A 19,271-nucleotide genomic window follows, 5' to 3' on the forward strand; every position below is an offset into this window, starting at 1 on the left:
CGTTTTTTAAATCAAGGACCCCTTAACTGAAAGAGAGACGGAGCAGGGACCCCCTACTACATATATTGTATAAAATGAAGTTGCATATTAAACTGGGCCTACAATAACTTGTAGGGCAGCCTAAAGCCTTTATACATTTTTGCATAGAATACTAAGCTATTAAAATAGCCTAATAATTGTTGCCATTATTTTATAATCATGTTTTAATGTTAAACATACACACTTAGGATGAACTGTATCTGTGGATGGCTACCTTAGCGACACCAGTAAGCCTATCATCAGTGGGGATTTATATTTGCTAACAATATGTTGGATTCATGTTAAGACTTTAAAATTTTGGAGAGAAAAAAAAAATCTAAAATGTACTATTATTTGGAGGCCCCCCTGCATTGACTCTGAGGACCCCCTAGGGGTCCCGGACCCCCTGTTGAAGATCCCTGGGTTAGAGTGACACAATTGTGACGGACACAGCCAGTCAGTTCAATGGCACAATGCACAATCCTCACAAGGATTATGTGTGAAAACCAAGGCAGCCATATGACAGCTGTGTGTGACAGATAGCAAACAGCAGCAGCAATGCACTCAGAACATACTGACCTACAACTACTGCTGATATCAAGACAACCCCAAAAAATAAAAACAAACTGTGATTCCATGGTAACTGCATGAAATCTGTGCAAACTATAATAAACAACGTTGGTGCATTTGGCTTCACGTACAGGTGAAAGGTAGAGATCAAATGGAAAACATACAACAGCTTTTTCAAATCACAACATGAGCCTGTGTTCAGTTTTTTTTCACCTAAGAGTGACATGTGTGAAGAAGCAGACCGTAGCTTTCTGCAAAAGGTCAATCTGCCTTTGTGCCAAGATGCAGACTAGCTCAAGAACAGACTTTTCACACAAGAGTAATGCAGGAAGGCCAACAAAGAGGTCAGTCTTATTTGCGCAGCATTTCCAGCCTCAAGCCAGTCCTGAAATCAGTCGGAGTAAAAGGGTCAGATGTTCTCAGGTGTGAAAAACCTTATGTAGAGCCATGTAAATGGGCAATGGTGCTCTCACTCCAAATATCAAACAGGCGCAGGCTTCTTAGCACAGAAAGGAAGAGAGAAGATTTGGCTGGGCGAGAGCTACCTCGTCATCGTACCCCCCCTCTTCTGACTCAATGACAAAGGTCCCCACATTAGGAATGGCCACCTCTACCGTGCGCTGGCCAGGGGACTCAGCCTCCGTGACCAGGTCAGGGGGAGGGGTGGAGGGGGTGCTCACCTGGACCTCAGGCTGAGGGGAGGAGGGAGGGGGAAGAGACTGTAGAGAGACAGATGAAACAGTAAGGACAGAGAACTGATGGAAAGGCAAGGAAGATCACATGTAGGGGAGAAAAAAAAGTAGTACCAAGTGTTTCCCATTAATTACCTAGACCAGGGGTCTTCAAAGTCTTTCATGCCAAGGACCCCTTAGCTAAAAGAGAGATGGAGCAGGGATCCCCAACTTCACGCAATGTATAACATCTAATTGCATATTAAACTGGGCCGGATGGATGAAAAAACTGATATTCACGTATTATTTATACATCAAGTTTTAATGTCTTAAGCCGCCTACACATGATAAGCGATTTGCTCTCTGCGCTTTGCTCTGCGCCCTACCTAGCGGTGCGCAGAGAGGGTGGCAAGGAATCTATTTCCCGTTGCTAGGTAGCGACAGCTGTTACCTAATTGGTTGCGCTTTTGAAAGGTCAGCGGCAACTAGGTTAAAGTTGAAATAATATTAACATTGAGCGCAGCGCAAAGAGGCAAATCCGAGCGGTGCGAATCACAGTCGAATCTTCGCAGAGGCGTTATGAAATGAGGGTCATGCCATTTTCAGTATATGGGGGTGCTCAATGTCGGATTTTTCATATAACTAATATAACTGTTTTCTCCCAATAAGTTAATATACAGCATATTGTGACATAAATATAAACATATAATGCTGTAAATAGAAATGTGCAAAGAAAGAAGCTTTAAATACATTTTGAAGTGCGTGAATAAATCCAACCGCCCCAATGACAGATTTAAGTTTCACGTTCCATGATCCATGAATTGAAATGAACGGATTTAAACCTTTAACTGAAAGCTCCAAACCTCTTTCAATTAATCTTCTCCACTCCTGAAACACTTCTACAATAAGAAGCTACTCTATTTATGTGTCCCAATCGGTTGCATGTTTTCATACAAAAGGAGCTCTACACACAACCATATCACAGCTGAACATTTCATCACTGTCCCGTCCCAAGTTTGTCTCATAGTGATGTAGGAAGAGCTAGAATAGAATATATCTTATTGTCAATCAGCACAAGCATCATCTTCAAGTTATCTGTTCTATCTTACCTTTTATCTTTTGTCCTGCAAGTAAAGTATAGTTGTAATTTATTTTCACCATATGACCCGTCACGTATCATCCAGTAGAAACCCTTTTCATTCAATAGATGTTATGTTGTTGATCTGCAGCACTCTAGATCAATGGACTGAGATTAGAAATGATGTCTAATGGATGATTGTTTGGTTTGAGTGATGCTTTTGACTTAAGCTGCAAATCATCTTCCTTTTGCCGTCTCCCAGAACTCAATGAAAGGCTTTCCTTCCGAATATGATATTCATCCTTTGACACCGGTCTTGTACTTTCTGAAGAATGAGTGCTTAATGTCTTTGGTTTGACAAAATGAATATTACATGTACAGATTGGATGCTGTATATGTAAGTAGTATTTAGAAAATTAAATGTCCAAATTCTGGGTGCAAAGTTTGTTAATGGGGATGTAGGGAGAATAGAATACATTGTTATTGTCCACCAGGGTGGAAATTTGCCAAGTTGATTAACACCCTGTCCTCTAGCTGTAATAGACAGAAAATAAACCAGTTCAACACAAGTAACCATTTTTCCCAATGTGAACACCCCCCTCAAGTCAAACGTTACATAGAGGTGAGGGGAACTGCAGAGTCGAGTGAGCATTCTCTGCGATCCATTGTTCAAATATTGATTATAGCAGCTCAGTTGGTAGAGTGCACGACCACACGTAGAGGTTTATTCTTCGCTGCAGAGGACCAGGATTCCTGCATGTCTGCCCCCTATCTCTACCCTGTCACATCTAAGCTGTCCCAGTGATAAAAGGCGGAAATGCCCAAAAAATAATCTTAAAAAAAAAAAAACACTCTTGTATTAACCCTGAGTTTAGTTACTCAACAGGAAAAAAATTACTGAATAAAATAAGACAAAATAAAATCACAGGTGGATACACTTCAGTTCGGTGATCAATATTAACAAACTGAAGAGTAAGAGCGACAGGAGGCACCTGATGGGTGACACTGACTCGGTGCGAGAACGGTGTAGTGCGTGTTTTACATACAGCATTTAACAGTGCTTCGGGGCTTCTCTCCTCTTGCTCAGCAGCAGCCCTGGAGATGGCCCTCTCCGTGTCCTCCTGCAGGTGCTTGGAGTCATTCGTGGGTGACGGCTGCTCCATGTACTCTGGGTCCTGCTGGGGTGCTGCAGGAGGGAAATGACACCATAAGAGAAACAAACAAAAAAATACATGGTTCTTGCGTTTTTCACACAAGCATTTTGAAATTTTTTATGCGCGTTTGTCACCCACACAAATGCCACAAATGATAAATGTGCATTAGGTGCATTAGTGTGAGCATGATTGCAGAAATGATCCATAGTGTAGGAATACATGAAGAAAGCTCTTATTTTGGATTCATTTTTAGATTCGAATGTAGATTAAAAAAAAGCATGTCCACATTAAAGTATCAATAACAATTATCTTTCACTGCCTAATTTAGCATATCATCATACCGTGTGCTCACCATAATTCAATAGAAATACATAAGAGTGCTGAATAATGAACATCTAAGGCTATGTTCACATTTGGCATTTGTCTGTTTTACATTACAATTCTATGGAGTATTCCCAAAAGTGCTGAGCGTTTTTTTAAACGGCACTAACCTCTCTGCATCTCAGAGAGCTACTTTTTGAAGTTAAAAAAGCGCCCTACGTTAAGCGGTTTTTTTACAGCTGACCATGGCGATGACAAGCGGAGTAGTGAGTAGGCCTGCACGATTCGGGGAAAAATATGAATCACGATTTTTTAAGCTTAGAATTGATATCACGATTCTCTGCCACGATTCTTTTCTCACAAAGTGTAATGTTTATTGCACACATGAACCGTGACAAAACAAAACAAATTGGCACTACCAAACATAGATTTTTTTTTTGGCACCTATAGCACATTGCGCATCACCACAAGCCTGTAAACACAGAGGCTTCAGTGAAGAGAAGGGAGAGCATTGCAGCGCTTGGGAGCGCTTTAAAACCTATTTTATACAGTTTATGTTTAAAACTCACAGAAGAAAGTAGTAGCGTTTGTGATGCAGTCGGCTCGTAAAATTAAATGAGAATCGAAGTCATTAAAAAATCAAATCGTGAACAGGGTGAATCGAGATCGCGATTTCATAACGATTAATCGTGCAGGCCTAGTAGTGAGACCTGTCGTTTCCATAACAACAAGAAAAGGGAGAAGGTGCCGATAGATAGACTTGTGCTAGTGGCGGAGCACAGCGAGTTATACGATATGATCGGATGCGCTTTGTTTTATCTAAAGTCAGCAGTAGCATGCTCCCTCTCTCTGTAAATTCTCTAGATTGCTCGACCGCTTTGTTTTATCTCGCGCCGCTCCACATAGCACTCTAGGATACTGTAGCAGGAGCTGAAGGAGGCTTTTTGGAATCTAAGGCTGCCAGCTTCCTTTTTTTTAAACTACAAAAGTGCCCTAATCAACTTGTTCTTGCCAAGTGTGATCATGGCTAAAGATCACTTTCGTACAGCCAGCTATTTTTTAGCCAAGACCATTCCTGTGATATACTGTATATCTTATACAATAACATGCCAAAGGTTGTATGACTGCACGCCAATATTTCAAGGTCATTTCCTCATCCTTTCATAACTACTTTTTCTGTATTTATCTTCCAGCCAAGTATTGATTCTCAGTTGGGTACTCTCCTGTGTATTCTGAGTATCAGGACCCTGACCTGTGTTGTCTGGAGGGCTGGAGTCAATACTCATGGGCTGAGGGGAAGAGGAAGAAGTGGAGATGCTGGCTGTTGCCGAGGCGTCTGCGGCTGCTGTGGCCAGGGCAAGCTTCTCCTGCTGGGCCTTGCGAGCCTGCAGGGCGTCCCACTCCTCAATCTCCTTGCCAAACAGCTCATTGTCCTCCTTCACGTACTGCTTCAGGTCCGGAGGCAGTTTGTCCATGCCGCTGAGTACCTGTCCCGTTTCTTTATCAAACTCCTCTGGACAGACAACAGAGAGAGACAGTGACTGTAAACTGGGCTGCTCAAAAACATGACAGCTTATTGCTGCAATGTGTGTGTTTTTTTAATCAATTCTTTCAAACAGAAATGACTTTACATGAAGTGAAGAAGCCTCAAACTTTGACAAGAACTCACTTGTTCTTGTCATGATTTGTTATTTTCACTTTCGACAGCAGGTCTACAAACTGCCCTACAGGAAAGATGGCAGTACAAAGTCTGACTGGAATCAGCTTCACTACTTTGATTTAACTGAGCCAACAGATGACCGAACACAAGTGATATTTTATTCTAGTGTTAAATTACCAAGAAGCTCAGGGATAGGGCTATGCAGGTACCAGGGGTGTAATGAAAAGCTACACAAAAATATCTGCATTTGTATCTACATTCAGATTTATACCAGACGTGGGCAGGATTTATAAAGGAAGTGGTTGGAAATTGTCTAGACTGCTCCCGGAACATACAAAATAACATAACTGAATCATGTCCCTAAATTAATCCAATAATAAAGCATGACTTGTATATGACGAATCATGTCATAACTGTTGGTTACCTCCACATTTCAAGGAATGAGACTATGTGATAACCAGCGAGGGAGTGACGGAACAATCAGCAGTAGAAACAATAGTTGATTCAAATCAGACATGTCTCCCATGACAGTCAGTCCTTCACCAGACAAATAAGTAGCAGATGTTATATTTTGGTCTGTAACTGCAGCCAAGTGTTTGAGAAGAATGTCTGAATTAATAAACCGAGGCAAAAATTGACCTCTTACACAATTTTGCATCAGAGATACATATTAGGGCTGTTGGAACGAATTCCAAAAGTCGTCAATGCTATTTGAATGCTGAAATTACTTTTCAAATGTGATTTTTTTAATAAATATGTTGGCTAGCGTTAGCTAATCTCCCTCTTCTCGCCGTGGCCTACCCGCATGTGAAAACTAAATGCTTTTGTCATGCCACGTCTGATGAACAATAAGTTAGCGGGCAGGTGAGAAACACAAGGCATTGTGAGGTCTTAAGATCACGGAGCTAACGTTACGTACAGAGTAACGTTAGTACAGGGGGGGAGTGACGGGCTACGGCTGGGAATCGGAAGACGGATGGGAAATAGTTTCAACATGACTTTAAAATCACAATGCATAAGCCGGAGTAGTGTAGTACATATTAATAACAGGCTGCATTTGAGCATTAAATATTCAAATATTATTCAAATATTTAAAAAAAATAACAAATGAAATTCAAATGGTATTATAGAGGACGATTGACAGCTCTAACACATTTGACCCCTACTACGGGCTAAACCTTGGTCCGTGTGTACCTTCTATGAGAAAGGGCTTCTTGTCGTTGATATACATGAGGCAGTATGCGCTGGCATTGCGGTAGCCGCCAAACGAGTCCCTGACCAGCTCCTCCCAGGACGACTTGGTGACGGAGATGTCGTTGTACTTCATCCAGCAACGCTGATGTGGGTCGTAGATGTAAGCCCAGTAGTGGCCTGCGTTGGCCTGGCCTTCATGGACAAGCACTGCGTGAAGCCGGTACGGAACCTGGAACAACACAGAGGGTATTGAAAATGCCGATCAACAAATGGAACAGTTGGCGGCTTCTTGTATTGCAAATATGACCGACTACCGAAAAGTGCTGCTCACCTGCATCATAGATTTGTCAGAGTACATAAGGTCAATGGTTCTGTGGATTCTGTTTATACTGCCCTGCAGATCTGGTGGGAAGAAAATCATATACAATCTATTAGTAAGTGCCATTAGTAGGCGACTTCTGCAATATTACAAAAGGTACAGGGAATTCATGCTGATGGAAGCACAACAGTAGGGCTGCCTTTTGAATGACGAGGCATTTTTGGATACTAAGGAGGCAATGCGGTCTGTGCCAATAAAGTATTGAATACAGTAACCAGTCCTACACAAAACAGACGAGCATAAAGGGCTGCAAACAGGAGGCAGGTAGACCTACCACGCGTGTCATTTTCCACTTCACTCCTCCAGCGATGCAAGCAGCCCTCGAGCACCCTCAACTCTTCTTCAGTGATGTGGCGCGGGGCCGGGTGCATTGGGAGGTCGGGAGGTAGCCGGGACTGGGTGAAGGGCTTATGAATGGGTATTCTCTGCTGCTGGGCTGCAGCGGGAGCTGCGCTGAGACCTGAGGGGGAGCCCGAGGTCTCTAGGGCAGGCAAGGAGTCCTGTTCGGCTGTGCTGCAGGGTGAGAGACAAGGTATATCAAATACAAATATAAGAATTAAGGGCGCCTGGGTAGCTCACCTTATAGAGTAGGGCTGAACGATTAATTGCATTTGCGAAAATATCACGATATGTTAAAACGCGAAGACTGCGATTTGGTCACATGACTCGCGAGAGCAAATCAGTCTGCACTCCGCAGAGAAAGCATCAACTAGCACGCTAACGCTACACTGTACCTTGAGCTGATTTCTGTCATTCAAACAACTCTGAGTTGTAGTTTAAAACTTTTACAGCCATTTTAATAAAATGAAGGGTTTTATTCTGGTTCGAGTCCATACGTGCAGTTAATGGATACAGACACACAGAACTGAAGGCTCGATTGGCAACTAGCTCTGATTAGCTGTTAGCTCCGGTTAGCTCTGTTATAAAGATATGGAGTGGAGGAGCTGCCACTGAGAGGGGTAACAATCAGACTCTGATAAATGACGTTCGAGGAGCTTTCACAGCAGCGTGGCCGCGGTGTTTCAACGGTTTTATTAGTACAGTTAATCCCATGGCAAGAACACCAGCAACTAGCTAACGTAACGATAGCCTCTCTGAACAAGTGCACACGGCAGCACGCAACTTCACGAGGGGGAGGGGCTGGAGGCAGCTCCTCTCTGTGCACTGTAAAAAATTACACTGGTGTGTGTGTGTGTGTGTGTGTGTGTGTGTGTGTGTGTGTGTGTGTGTGTGTGTGTGTGTGTGTGTGTATATATACTATATTTTTACTTTTTTAACTGTCTAGTGTGTAATTGTGTGTTGTTCATACTATAAAATGATTTATTGTTTGTCTTTGTTGAATAATACAGAAGACAAAGCTTAAAAAAAAAATCGAATCGCAATATTTGGGAAAAAAATCGCAATTAGATTATTTTCAAAAATCGTTCAGCCCTATTATAGAGCGTGCGCCCCGTGTACAGAGCCTCAGTCCTTGCCGCAGCGGGTTCAATTCCGACCTGCGCCCCTTTGCTGAATGTCATTCCCCCTCTCTCTCCCCTTCCATGTCTAAGCTGTCCTATCAAATAAAGGCCTGAAATGCAACCAAAAAAAAAAAAGAAATCACACACAAAAACAACATATAAAAAGGGTCTGTTCCAATATTCCAATATCAACCTTTCTGCACCTTAAAATAATGCAACAACAATGAAAACCTAAGTCCTATTCAGGCTTGGCGGTCAAAGCAGAAACCACCTCAAGAAGTGTTGACATTGCCAGTGAGGTTAGCTAAGGGCAGCGGCGCCGCAGCATCAAGGCAGCTTACAGCACCTCAGTGTAGTCTAAAAGGTATGTTATGGTATTATATGCGTTTATTCTGTACACACAACTTCTATTGCCCGTCTGTCCGTCCTGGGAGAGGGTTCCTTCCTCAGTTGCTCTTCCTGAGGTTTAGTTTCAGCTCATTGTTCAGCTGTCTGGCTGGTAAATGTACTGTTTTGGTTCACTCTCACCGCTCTCATAGTGTCGTTTTCAGCCGCATCAGGTAGCTTCTTTTCCGCAAAAAAAGCTGTAGAAAACCACTGTACACTACCTGTTCAGCATCCAACAGTAGACAGACACGGTTAGAGAGTAGCTGGTGATCATAGCGGAGCATTTAGCAGCTAAGGAGACAGTTTTCCCTCAGGGGTTGGTGAAGACCAAAAACAGAGCTAAAAGAATATTGGACTTGGGGGGTCAGAAACATGACTCAGAATGAATGAATGAATGTTTGCTAACAAGTTCATCATATCAATGTAAAAGGAGAGGATATGTCAATGCTGTACTCACAACTCCCTATTGGCCAATAAAAAAATGTTTGAATAAACTTCCAAAAATAAACTTTTTAGAAGTTTTTCAAAGAACGTAAACCTGAATGTAAAACATTCTCTCACTGACAGCTGCCTGAATGTATTGTTGACACAAACACGCAACTGCTCATGAACAGGTAGGATTCAGCAATTCAACCAGCAATTCATGACTAGTTTGTACAGATGAGAGGGTTTGCTGAGCCTGACGTGAAACCCATAATGAGCTTACAAAAAAAGTAAGAGGGGTTTAGGATAACAATATGAAAATGTTCTTGAATTAGGCCCATTGCTCCCTTTACTCATCTGCCTCATCTTCACCTGCTTTCCCGCCCCTGAAATGATGGAAAAGAGGAAAACAGTGACATCAAACGACGATCTGTTATGGAACTTGCCTTGGTGGGGGAAGCGGTTGTCCTGTTGTGCCACCGGGAGGAGCTGATGAGTCAATGTCTTCCACTGGGGAGGTGCACACTGGCTTGCTGGAGGCAAACTCCATTGCATACTGGAGGACATCTGCCAGAGGAAACCTCTTGGGGCCTGAGCCGTAACTCAGATACCTGAGAGAGAATAGAGAGTAGTAGAGAGAGTGAGTGTCAAAGAGACGCAGGGAAGCCAAGGGAGAGACAAATAAGAATAGAGGGCATAGTGAGAAATGACTCTCCATGGCTGTCTAGAAAGCTGTGTTGACCTGGGCTAATAAAACAGGTGGTGGACAAAAATTATTGGTGGACAAATAGTACCTCTCCAGTCGCTGTTGAAGCAGCGTCAGATGCTCTTTCAGCCTCCTGATCTCCTCCCTCTTGATCCTGGTTATGTCCCTGTTCCTGTCCATGTACCTAACAACACAAAGGCCACAGCACAGGCTCCAGTCTTAAACAGGCTTGGGATTAACTGTTATGTACTGCAGACACAAATACTGTAGATTCCACAATAAAGCCCAGCGCTAATATTTCTATTACCTGTCCATGTAGAGCATAGAGGGGAACTCAAGCTTGTTGTGGATCTTCTCAGGCCGTCCCAGTGCTTGGTTGAACTCAAATCTTGACAGTTCAAAGGTCAACACAGGAGGGAGTTCTGTGAACCAGTGCTGAAAGGAAAAATTGGATGTTGACCTTGACATGGATTCTCTGTATCGTGTCAGAATATAGATTTTGGTAGGGCTTGGTGGTAATTTAGGCTATGTTTAGACGGAAACGATCTGAAGAGAAAACGCAAAAGTGGCGTTGCGTTCTCACTTTTTATTCCGCGTCTAGACAAGCGGTTTGGGGGGGAAATCTGCGTGCATATGGTGACGCAAAAGTGTGTGAAATTCAATGTAGTATGCACAGCACACCAGGCGGCTAGGTGGTAGTGTGAAGCACTGCCACACAACACCACCAAGCCTGCGTGCCTGTTTAGAACCTTCCTTCTACTTCTCTCCCTCTCCTCCTCCTCCTCTCTCCCTCTCCTCCTCTCTCCCTCTCCTCTCCCTAGTAGCGCGAAACCAAAACATGTCAAAGTGAACAACAAAAGCTGACAATTAGCCACAAAGGCACAACAGGGCGTGGACTGGGAGTCCTGCCAGTCAAAATATATAGACCCTCCCTTCCTCCCTCCCTTGGGATGGCTGGAGTGCCATACTCATCTGTGTACTGGCCTGGCAATTAGCTGCTCCCAGCTGCTGTGGGACAGCCAAGGCCAGGCTACAGCTAACCAGAGGTCACACCCAGAATAGCACAGGTGTAAGATAAGGGCAAGGAGGTCAACCCTTTGGAGAGGATCCACCACGTAATCCCAAATGTTTAACGTTTGGGATGTATGAAGCAGTATGAAACTTAACCCTTGTGTTGACTTCGGGTCACATTGACCCGTTTTCAATTTCTGTTTTATATCAGAAAATATGGGACGTAGAAATAAGCGCTGAAATGTGTAGAAGAAAAATTTAACAATTTAAAATGTTGGAAAAAGCAAAAACAAACTGAAAAAAAGGCGTCAAAAACGTTGAAAAAAAAGGCGTCAAAAACGTCGAAAAAAGACAACACAAGACTTAAGGCCGTTAGTTACTGTTAATGCACCTACTGCTTTTCATTCAGGATGAAAACAAACTGTATTCATTTTATTTCTTATAACTTACTACATTTCCATTAATACTTCCCCAGCAAGTGTTAACTGTTGTCATACTGACCTCTTGACCAGACCTGGCAGAGTTCTCTGCTGAGTGCAGGGACTCGATCTCTCCCTCAATCATCGCTGCCTCGAGACATTCGTGGAGATCCTTGAAGCCATTCACCTGCAGCGGGTACTGCCCAAACATCTCTGTGTTTTCAAATTTTTTACCTGTGGAATTACAAACGCACAATAGACAGATGAGCATTGATAGTCATTATTGCTGACCTAACTGAAAAAGGGTTAGGGTTAACCTTAAAAGTAGACGTGTGCCCCAGGCCCGGATTGACTAATCGGGAGCACCGGAAAATTCCCGGTGGGCCGGTCTGTTTTTTTGGCTGCGAGGGCCGTTGTTGTCATGGCACTAGGTTTAAATATGGATGCTGTCCCTATAGGCTGCCTGCACTCACAGCAGCCCCACTTTTTTATTTATTATTTTACCGCAGTCCCACTCTTTTTATTTATTATTTTACCGCAGTCCCACTCTTATTATTTAATATTTTCTCGCAGAGTGCAGCCTGCAGGTTAATGATGACGTGATTATCTTTTGACTCCCTGGCCCCGCCCCCAACACGGCACCTTGCAAGTTGCTCAAAATAAAAAAAGTCAGATAAAAATGGATAACAGGAAGCGCAAAGGCGGCGCTGAAAAGGCCAGAATAAAAAACAAGAAAGCTTTGGAAACTGACGCGGCCAAATGGTCTAAGCTGAGCACATTTTTCCTCAAAAAAAAACACAAATGAAGACGACGAGGCCGGTAAGTAAGCTAACGTTAAGGTAGTTAGGAGCAGTGCAAGATGCTAGCGACCGTGCAAAACAACGTTGTCTGCAAACCACCGTTCATGTATCAAACTTTTTCTTGTAGCTCTTCAGCAGCAGCCGCCTCTAGTCCGGTTTGCTGCTAACAGTGAAGAGCAAGGCCCAGTAACGTTACCAAGCTCCAGTCATGAGCCCAACACACCAGAATGGGCAGGTAGGATTGTCATTCAGAAGAACTAATAGTAATGAAGAGCCCTGCTCAATGAGATAATTAATGATACCTGATGATTCAGCAATACATTAATGAAACTGACTTGACTTGATTTGAAAGCTTTGTAAAAAGGGGATATTTGTGGTGAGAAATAAATGTAAAAAATTTCATTTAGTGTCAGAAACAGAGCCAGGACCCAGTTGTGAAGAGACTAATGCTCTCACTGTGAAAGACACAGGTAAGCTGCTGTTGTACCATAGTGTGTGAATAAGCAAACATTATCACTGAAAAAAATGCTTTTCTTACTTAGTATCTTACTTGTTTCCAGTTCAAATATCTAAATATTCTTAATTCAAGATACATTTACTAGACAAGTGAAATGGCACAAGAAATTATGTCTTGTTTTCTGGAAAAAAAAAAAAAAAAACCTAAAAATTAAGTGATTCTTTTGTTGTTGCTTAAAACAAGCTAAATCTAAAACAATTATTTGTCTTACCCCATTGGCAGATAATGTAGCTTGTTTTAATCTCTTAATTTTGAGGTGTTTTTTCATACTTGTTTAGTAAATGCATCTTGATGTAAGATTTCTTTTTCAAAAATACAATGAATTACAAGGCTGTAGAGAACAGTGCGCCTATTGCAGACTTATATTCTGAGGTTTTAATTACATTATTTTAATATAGTCAGTCGTGAACTAAAGTGGGCCGGTCTAAGGCATGAAACTCCAGGGCTGAAAATCCCAATCCGGCCCTGGTGTGCCCTCTTTTTTTTCCCCCTTACAGCTGTGTCATCACCATGTGAGAGAGAAAGGGAGAGTGCATCACATACATCATATCACATACATTGGGTTCAATGTGTGCCAGAAGAGTTGGAAAGGCAAAAAGGGTGAAAAGAAAAAGCAATAACATGAGCCGTTTCACACTCGTTTGCATCCGAGCTGATTTGCACTTGTTCAGCAGTCACTCACTCATCATTAAACAGCTGCACAGACCTCCCCGCATCGATGACTGACTGTTGCTGGCGGACATGTAGATGAGGCATTAAGGTCATCTTGTGAGCAGCATAGTCCACTGGCCCAGCTTTTGGTGGCTCTGGGCCAGTGTTGTCATGCATAATAAGCGCAATGTCAATCAGCCATCAAGGTCTTCCGCGATCAATGCAGCCGCTCTCCTCTTTTACATGGACCACATCTCATTAAGACAAGGTCATCTTTCGTTACTAGGGGCAAGGGCTGGCTTGCTTTCTGGCTGCTGCAATCAGACCATGCTGACGCTTTAACTCTCAAGGGTTCTCTAGCTACCCCTCACTTTCTCTCTTTATTGGTTCAAATTTAAAGCTTGAATGTAATGTCATATTTGCTGAAACTGACCCTATGTTCCAGTAGAACTACATAAAGAAGTTCATTTAAAAAAAAAAATCCAGCTCCTCTGGTACCACCTACAGCCTGTAGTGCGATTTGTAAAAATCCACCGCTTCCTGTTCAGATGCACCAATCAGGGCCAGGGGGGGTGTCTAACTGCATGTCAATCACTGCTCATGCAGACACATTCATTTTACCTTGTGGGGGGAGGGGCTTTTGAGACCATTTGGCCTCTAGCAGAAAGGGGGGGGGGGGGGCCTGCGAACTGAGAAGTTGTTGAGTTCTGTGGCTAAGTCCTGGATCTTCACAATCCTACCTACAGCACCTTTAATATAAACAAGTGGTATACTGTAGCTTTAACACCTCATCTCACCTTCCAGGACACCCACTGCAAGGAAGCGGCCATAGAAAAGCTCCACCATGGGGTTCTTTGGCTTCTCACCCTCCCTGAAAGCAAAACAAACAAACACGTTGTTTAAAGGAATTCCATTCCGCTCATTTGTACAATGTACATTTGATTCTCTGCTTCAGAATGTGGTGCCCCTCAATCCTAAGCGGGATGGATAAGCACATAAGAAGCTGGGTCCAGACTAGTTTAATGATAGCCAGACAGATTATTTTAAGAGGATGGAAGAATGAAGGGGTGCCGTCATAAAATTTATAAAATGGCTAGGGTGGTGGCGTTTAAAGTAGAGATGCACCGATTACAATTTTCTAGGCCGATTCCGATTTTTCATTGAGTTTGACCAGCCGATACGGATTTTAGCCGATTCCGATTTCATTTTTCTAACCACTTTACAGCACACACAAATATTTATTTTCTATCTTTTCTTTAAAAGAACATTTTACATTTTGCATAGAACATTTTTTGAACAGATAATCGATCGCTATAAAATAGAACTATATCATAGGTGTGATTGGCAAAGGACAAAAAAGCAGGAAAATATACGGCGCACCCATGACGCTGCGACAGCCCCCTCCCCCCCTCATTTTTTTTTTAAAATAAACCATTAAATGGCACTTTCTGGAGAGTTTTGTGCAAAGAAATGGAGAAATTGAGTCTTACATGATATGTAGGTATTAGGGCATTTAGCATTTACATTACTGTTAATCAGTCATCACTTGATCACACATTGCATTACCTTGTTATAATATAAATAATAGTGCCACATGAAGAGACAGTGCAGCATATGACAGTAGCAACAGCTGAGAAGATTTGGGTCTGTGGTGACCAGGTCCACCTCACACAAACTTCCTTCTCCTATTCTCTCTCCTTACTACCACACCCACACCAAAACACACCCACACCCACACCCACACCAGCCCACATTACCACGCCCATGCAGCCCCACCCACGGACATTTACGGATTTTTAAACATTTAATGTAACTGGCAAACAATGCTTTCTACTTTTTAAAGAGCACACATTTATAACAAATTTTTATTTATGCCGTTTGTATGCTGTTACTGTCATTCTCTACAGTATGTAGGTATGTAGTATGTATGTTGTCACTGTCTGTTCAATTGTCCGTGTTTCTCTGTTGATACTGTACATATTAAGTTATAACTCTAACTCTGCAATTTAAATGTTTTTTATGGCTGTCTGTGATTATACTTCAGGGTTTTTCCTTGCTCAGAATTTGTCTTTGCGGGAACACACAAAGCAGGGGGGGGAGGGGGTATGGGTGTCCTCCCCCAGGAAATTCTGAGGGTAAATGACTTCAATTCCTGCATTCTGATACATTTTTAGGCACCAATTTATGGTAAAAATGTCAATATTTATTGCAAGGAAATCACAAAATTCTGGTGGCAGGTAACAATTCAAAATACAAAATATAATGGAATATTATTATATTCAGTAGTCCAGTAAGGAGGCTTTCACATCCAGGACATGGGCCGGATACAACAACACTTGACCCTAAAGTCCAGTTGTTTGTTGGATTGACTTAGGCTACTTAATCAGTGATGTTGAATATAGCCTTGAGTGTAACGGACCACCACAGTTCATACATACATGTGAACCGCGGATTAATTGCAGAGTTTAATCTACATAGTGTAAAACTACTACGTGAATGGGGCACAGCAGAGACAGAGCAGAGCGACGCTGCTTGTTCAGGGTTTTCATGTGTACTCCTATAGGCCTACACTTTGCATCAGGCGTTAAAACCAACTGTACCGAATTAGACTACTATTTAACGCGAGACGTTTTTAACCACTAATAAAACTGTCTCAATTTAATACTGATGCCGTCAGACGGCCGCGCGGACAGACAGCAGTCGGAGTTCTGGCAGAGCTCTGCGCCGGTCAGCAGCGGCTTCTCACTGTACAGCCGGTCCCCCAGAGCAGCATGATCACCGGGAGGGTCCAGCCTGAACCCTGCAAACAGAGATCCCGTTTGAAGGTGACATGATTGATTTTGACTGAACGTCTCAATTTAAGTAACCTCTGATCGGGTCGTAGCAAATTAAGTATACTAAGTTTAAGATTAGGTGTTGGTCATTCTCAACACCTTTCTACTGTCAGCTTACGCCAGCTAGCTTCTGTTAGCTTCGACCGACTGACGGCTCGCCCAGCACATCTTTTCGCTGTAGAGCTCTTTTAGCCATGTTTCCCGGCTCAACACTAAGTTAGTGTGGGCCACTACCTTTCTGCACTGCCGAAAATGGTGCTCCTAAAATATTCCTCACTGCAACTTCTCAACGTCATCTGCTACATCGCTTCAGCTTGCATTGCCAACATGCAACAATATTGTCCCGTTGTCGGCTTCAGCTAAGAAGATAGTTCGCCCCCACACGTCCAAAATTCTTATTCAGATAACCTTCCGCAACGATTGCAGGCTCTTTGGTGGAGCTCTGCTTTGAATGAAGTTACATCGTGACAAATTAATGGACCACTTGCGGAGTGATATGAAGACACGAGTCAGAGTATGTTTACCAATACCCCCGACCTGTGCCTTGCGACCCCCCCCCCCCCCCCAAAAAAAAAAAAATCACACCCCTGCTATATAAATTACTCCCCATGTGGGAAATGCACACACATCTAAAGTGCAATGTTACGGAAGAACCATTTCCTTCTTTTCACATCCAATATTCACGAGGTTTCCTACATATGCGTTCCGTGTGCGCGTGTGATGCTGATGTTGTACGATGTTAATCATGCAGCGCCCGAGTGCATTTGTACAAAAGGCCGTCTATAAGCAGTGATTGTTAAAGTGCATGTCGGAGGATAGCGTGGACACGCGCTTCACACCGTGAGCGGGCACGCGCGCCACCTGTCGGAAAAGGGAGAGAAAGGAAAAAGAGACTTGTCCGGAGGATAACTAGCCATTGGAGATGGCGTGTGTGCGTCCTTGAGAACTGTAAGTCGTATAACTTATGTTGTCAGTTCATTGTTAGCTGGTGATTTCGTTGTTTGTGTTCTTCACCTGCTAGCTAGGTTGCACGTGGCTGTTGATTCCATATAATGGCGATTGTTATACGCCCTTGCTCACGTTTGTATTTTATGTGCATTATTTACATGCTACCGTAGTTACACTGCATTAAGATAACGTGATTAATAGTGGATTTATTGTTATTATTTGCTGGCCTATATATAATCCCCATGCATTGTGTATGGTAGCCTTTACTAGGGCTGCAGCTATCGATTATTTTAGTAATCGAGCATTCTACCGATTATTCCATCGATTAATCGAGTAATCGGATAAGAAATACTTTTGCTTTATTGAAAGCAATAATATACAATAGTTTGGTTTAATTTTCGGAAAAAGCAACATTTTTATTGCCTACATTTCTTACAATATCATCTCTCAAAAAACTAAACACAGTGCATTTAAGTGCCATATTACATTGTTTTTAAAGAAAACATTTTCTCAAATGCGATAACCTCAAACTAAGGCATGCATTAAACATAAATAAACATTACCTTAAATTGTGCAACTTAACTTTCAGAACTACAAGTTTCAACCTGAGACTGATCTGTATATACGCCCCTATGTAAATATTAGTTATACTCAACCTATTTTCATTTATAGATTTGATTACAATGTCACACAGCTCTGTTACACTAATGCTAGTAGAACGTTGATCAGCTGTTTCTCCGTGAAGAGAGAGAGAGTAAATGGTGCGCAACAATCAGCTGTTTTTCCGAAGGGATAGTCAACAAGTCGGCTCTTTAGATCAGATTGTAGTCACCACGACGTATTTTCTTGTCTTTGTTTTTGGTAGTTATGTTTGGTGAGTTTCATCGTCCATACGACTAAATGTGATTAAAAGTAAATGTGATTTACTTTTGTCGGGTCCGCTTCGTGGAATGGATGATTAAGTTAGACTCAATGTCTTCTCTTGAGATGCTGAAGCATTGACGTCATGCTATTATTGTGGTAAGCTAGTTCAATTTTGCAGTAGACACACTGTACAAAGTTTTCGTTTTAATTACGTTTGAACTGATTCCAAACTTTGGACACTGTCGTTTTCTCCAGCCTGTCTCTTCTCTTAGCCCCTCACTATTTACGCTCTCTTTCTTCATTTTGTAATGTGCGCATTCAGTCTTCATGGCATGTGTCGCTAGCAGCGTCAGCCCGGTGTGCGACAGTAATCATCATCCGTGCGGAAACACGGTGAGCGATACAACGTTGGGAACATTGATTAAACAAAGCTTTGAGGCAAATCATTTTGCATCGAGGATTTTTAGTAATTGAATTATTCGAGTTACTCGAGGAATCGTTTCAGGCCTAGCCTTTACAATGTTATTTATTTACAGCATTTGACCGGCATAAAATCGCCATATGTCAGACTGACCGGCCGGTGGCCGGTCGTGGCCGATCACGTGAAAATGGGCCAATTCCGGTAACCAGCCGGTCAATCGGTGCATCTCTAGTTTGAAGAAATGTGATATAAACCGTTTGCCAGATTGGATGTCTATACTAGAAAATCGGGAAAGTACCTGAACTTTCTGGAGGGCTCCTAAGAAACTTTGTGCTGTGGAGAGATGTGTATGATGGGCTCATGGTGTTGTCATTTATACATATTTTTATTTGGTTTTTGGTTTATTGTCTTGTTTTGTTGAATATTCTTGAATATTGTAGTTACTGTGTCATGTTTTCTTGATTTTTGTCTGGAGGGGGTTCATGTTGCAAGGTCATGTTTTGTATGTTGTTAAAAAATAAAAATTGTTAATCACAAAATGTGATGCCCAATAACACCAACAAGCATTTGTCTACTGCATGTCCGTTCTTTTAACATTGACTTCTGGATAGAGAGAGCTGGGGTTACCTGTCTTCTTCAGCCTTCATCTGGAAGGCGTCCTCCAGCCAGTCCAGCAGCTTGTGGGTGAACTCGCTCACATCTTGCTGTTGAGAGAAAATACACACATACATACAAAGGGACCAATTACACAGACTGCCTTTGGGACACTGATGTCACCGAGTCAA

At 42.5% G+C, this 19,271-nt stretch overlaps 1 protein-coding gene across 10 annotated transcripts in view; it reads right to left on the reverse strand.

Moving 5' to 3' along the window:
• The window catches only part of usp25 (ubiquitin specific peptidase 25), a 51,199-nt gene that overhangs the window by 12,343 nt on the left and 19,585 nt on the right, over window positions 1-19,271 (reverse strand). For 3 of the 10 annotated variants that reach the window (XM_031310835.2, XM_036008834.1, XM_031310834.2), the window contains exons 8-19: window positions 19,114-19,190; window positions 14,217-14,290; window positions 11,534-11,685; window positions 10,329-10,456; window positions 10,110-10,205; window positions 9,762-9,926; window positions 7,320-7,558; window positions 6,998-7,068; window positions 6,667-6,895; window positions 5,065-5,325; window positions 3,384-3,523; window positions 1,134-1,307 (exon numbers count right to left, since the gene is read on the reverse strand). In XM_031310835.2, coding sequence (XP_031166695.1) covers window positions 1,134-1,307; window positions 3,384-3,523; window positions 5,065-5,325; window positions 6,667-6,895; window positions 6,998-7,068; window positions 7,320-7,558; window positions 9,762-9,926; window positions 10,110-10,205; window positions 10,329-10,456; window positions 11,534-11,685; window positions 14,217-14,290; window positions 19,114-19,190 — 1,806 coding nt within the window. Of the gene's footprint in view, window positions 1-1,133; window positions 1,344-3,383; window positions 3,524-5,064; window positions 5,326-6,666; window positions 6,896-6,997; window positions 7,069-7,319; window positions 7,559-9,761; window positions 9,927-10,109; window positions 10,206-10,328; window positions 10,457-11,533; window positions 11,686-14,216; window positions 14,291-19,113; window positions 19,191-19,271 lie in introns of all 10 variants that reach the window. The other 7 variants (XM_031310833.2, XM_031310837.2, XM_031310832.2 and 4 more) reach the window with 4 other exon arrangements.

This window comes from Sander lucioperca, chromosome 13 (genome assembly GCF_008315115.2).
Source record: "Sander lucioperca isolate FBNREF2018 chromosome 13, SLUC_FBN_1.2, whole genome shotgun sequence".
NCBI lineage: Eukaryota > Metazoa > Chordata > Actinopteri > Perciformes > Percidae > Sander > Sander lucioperca.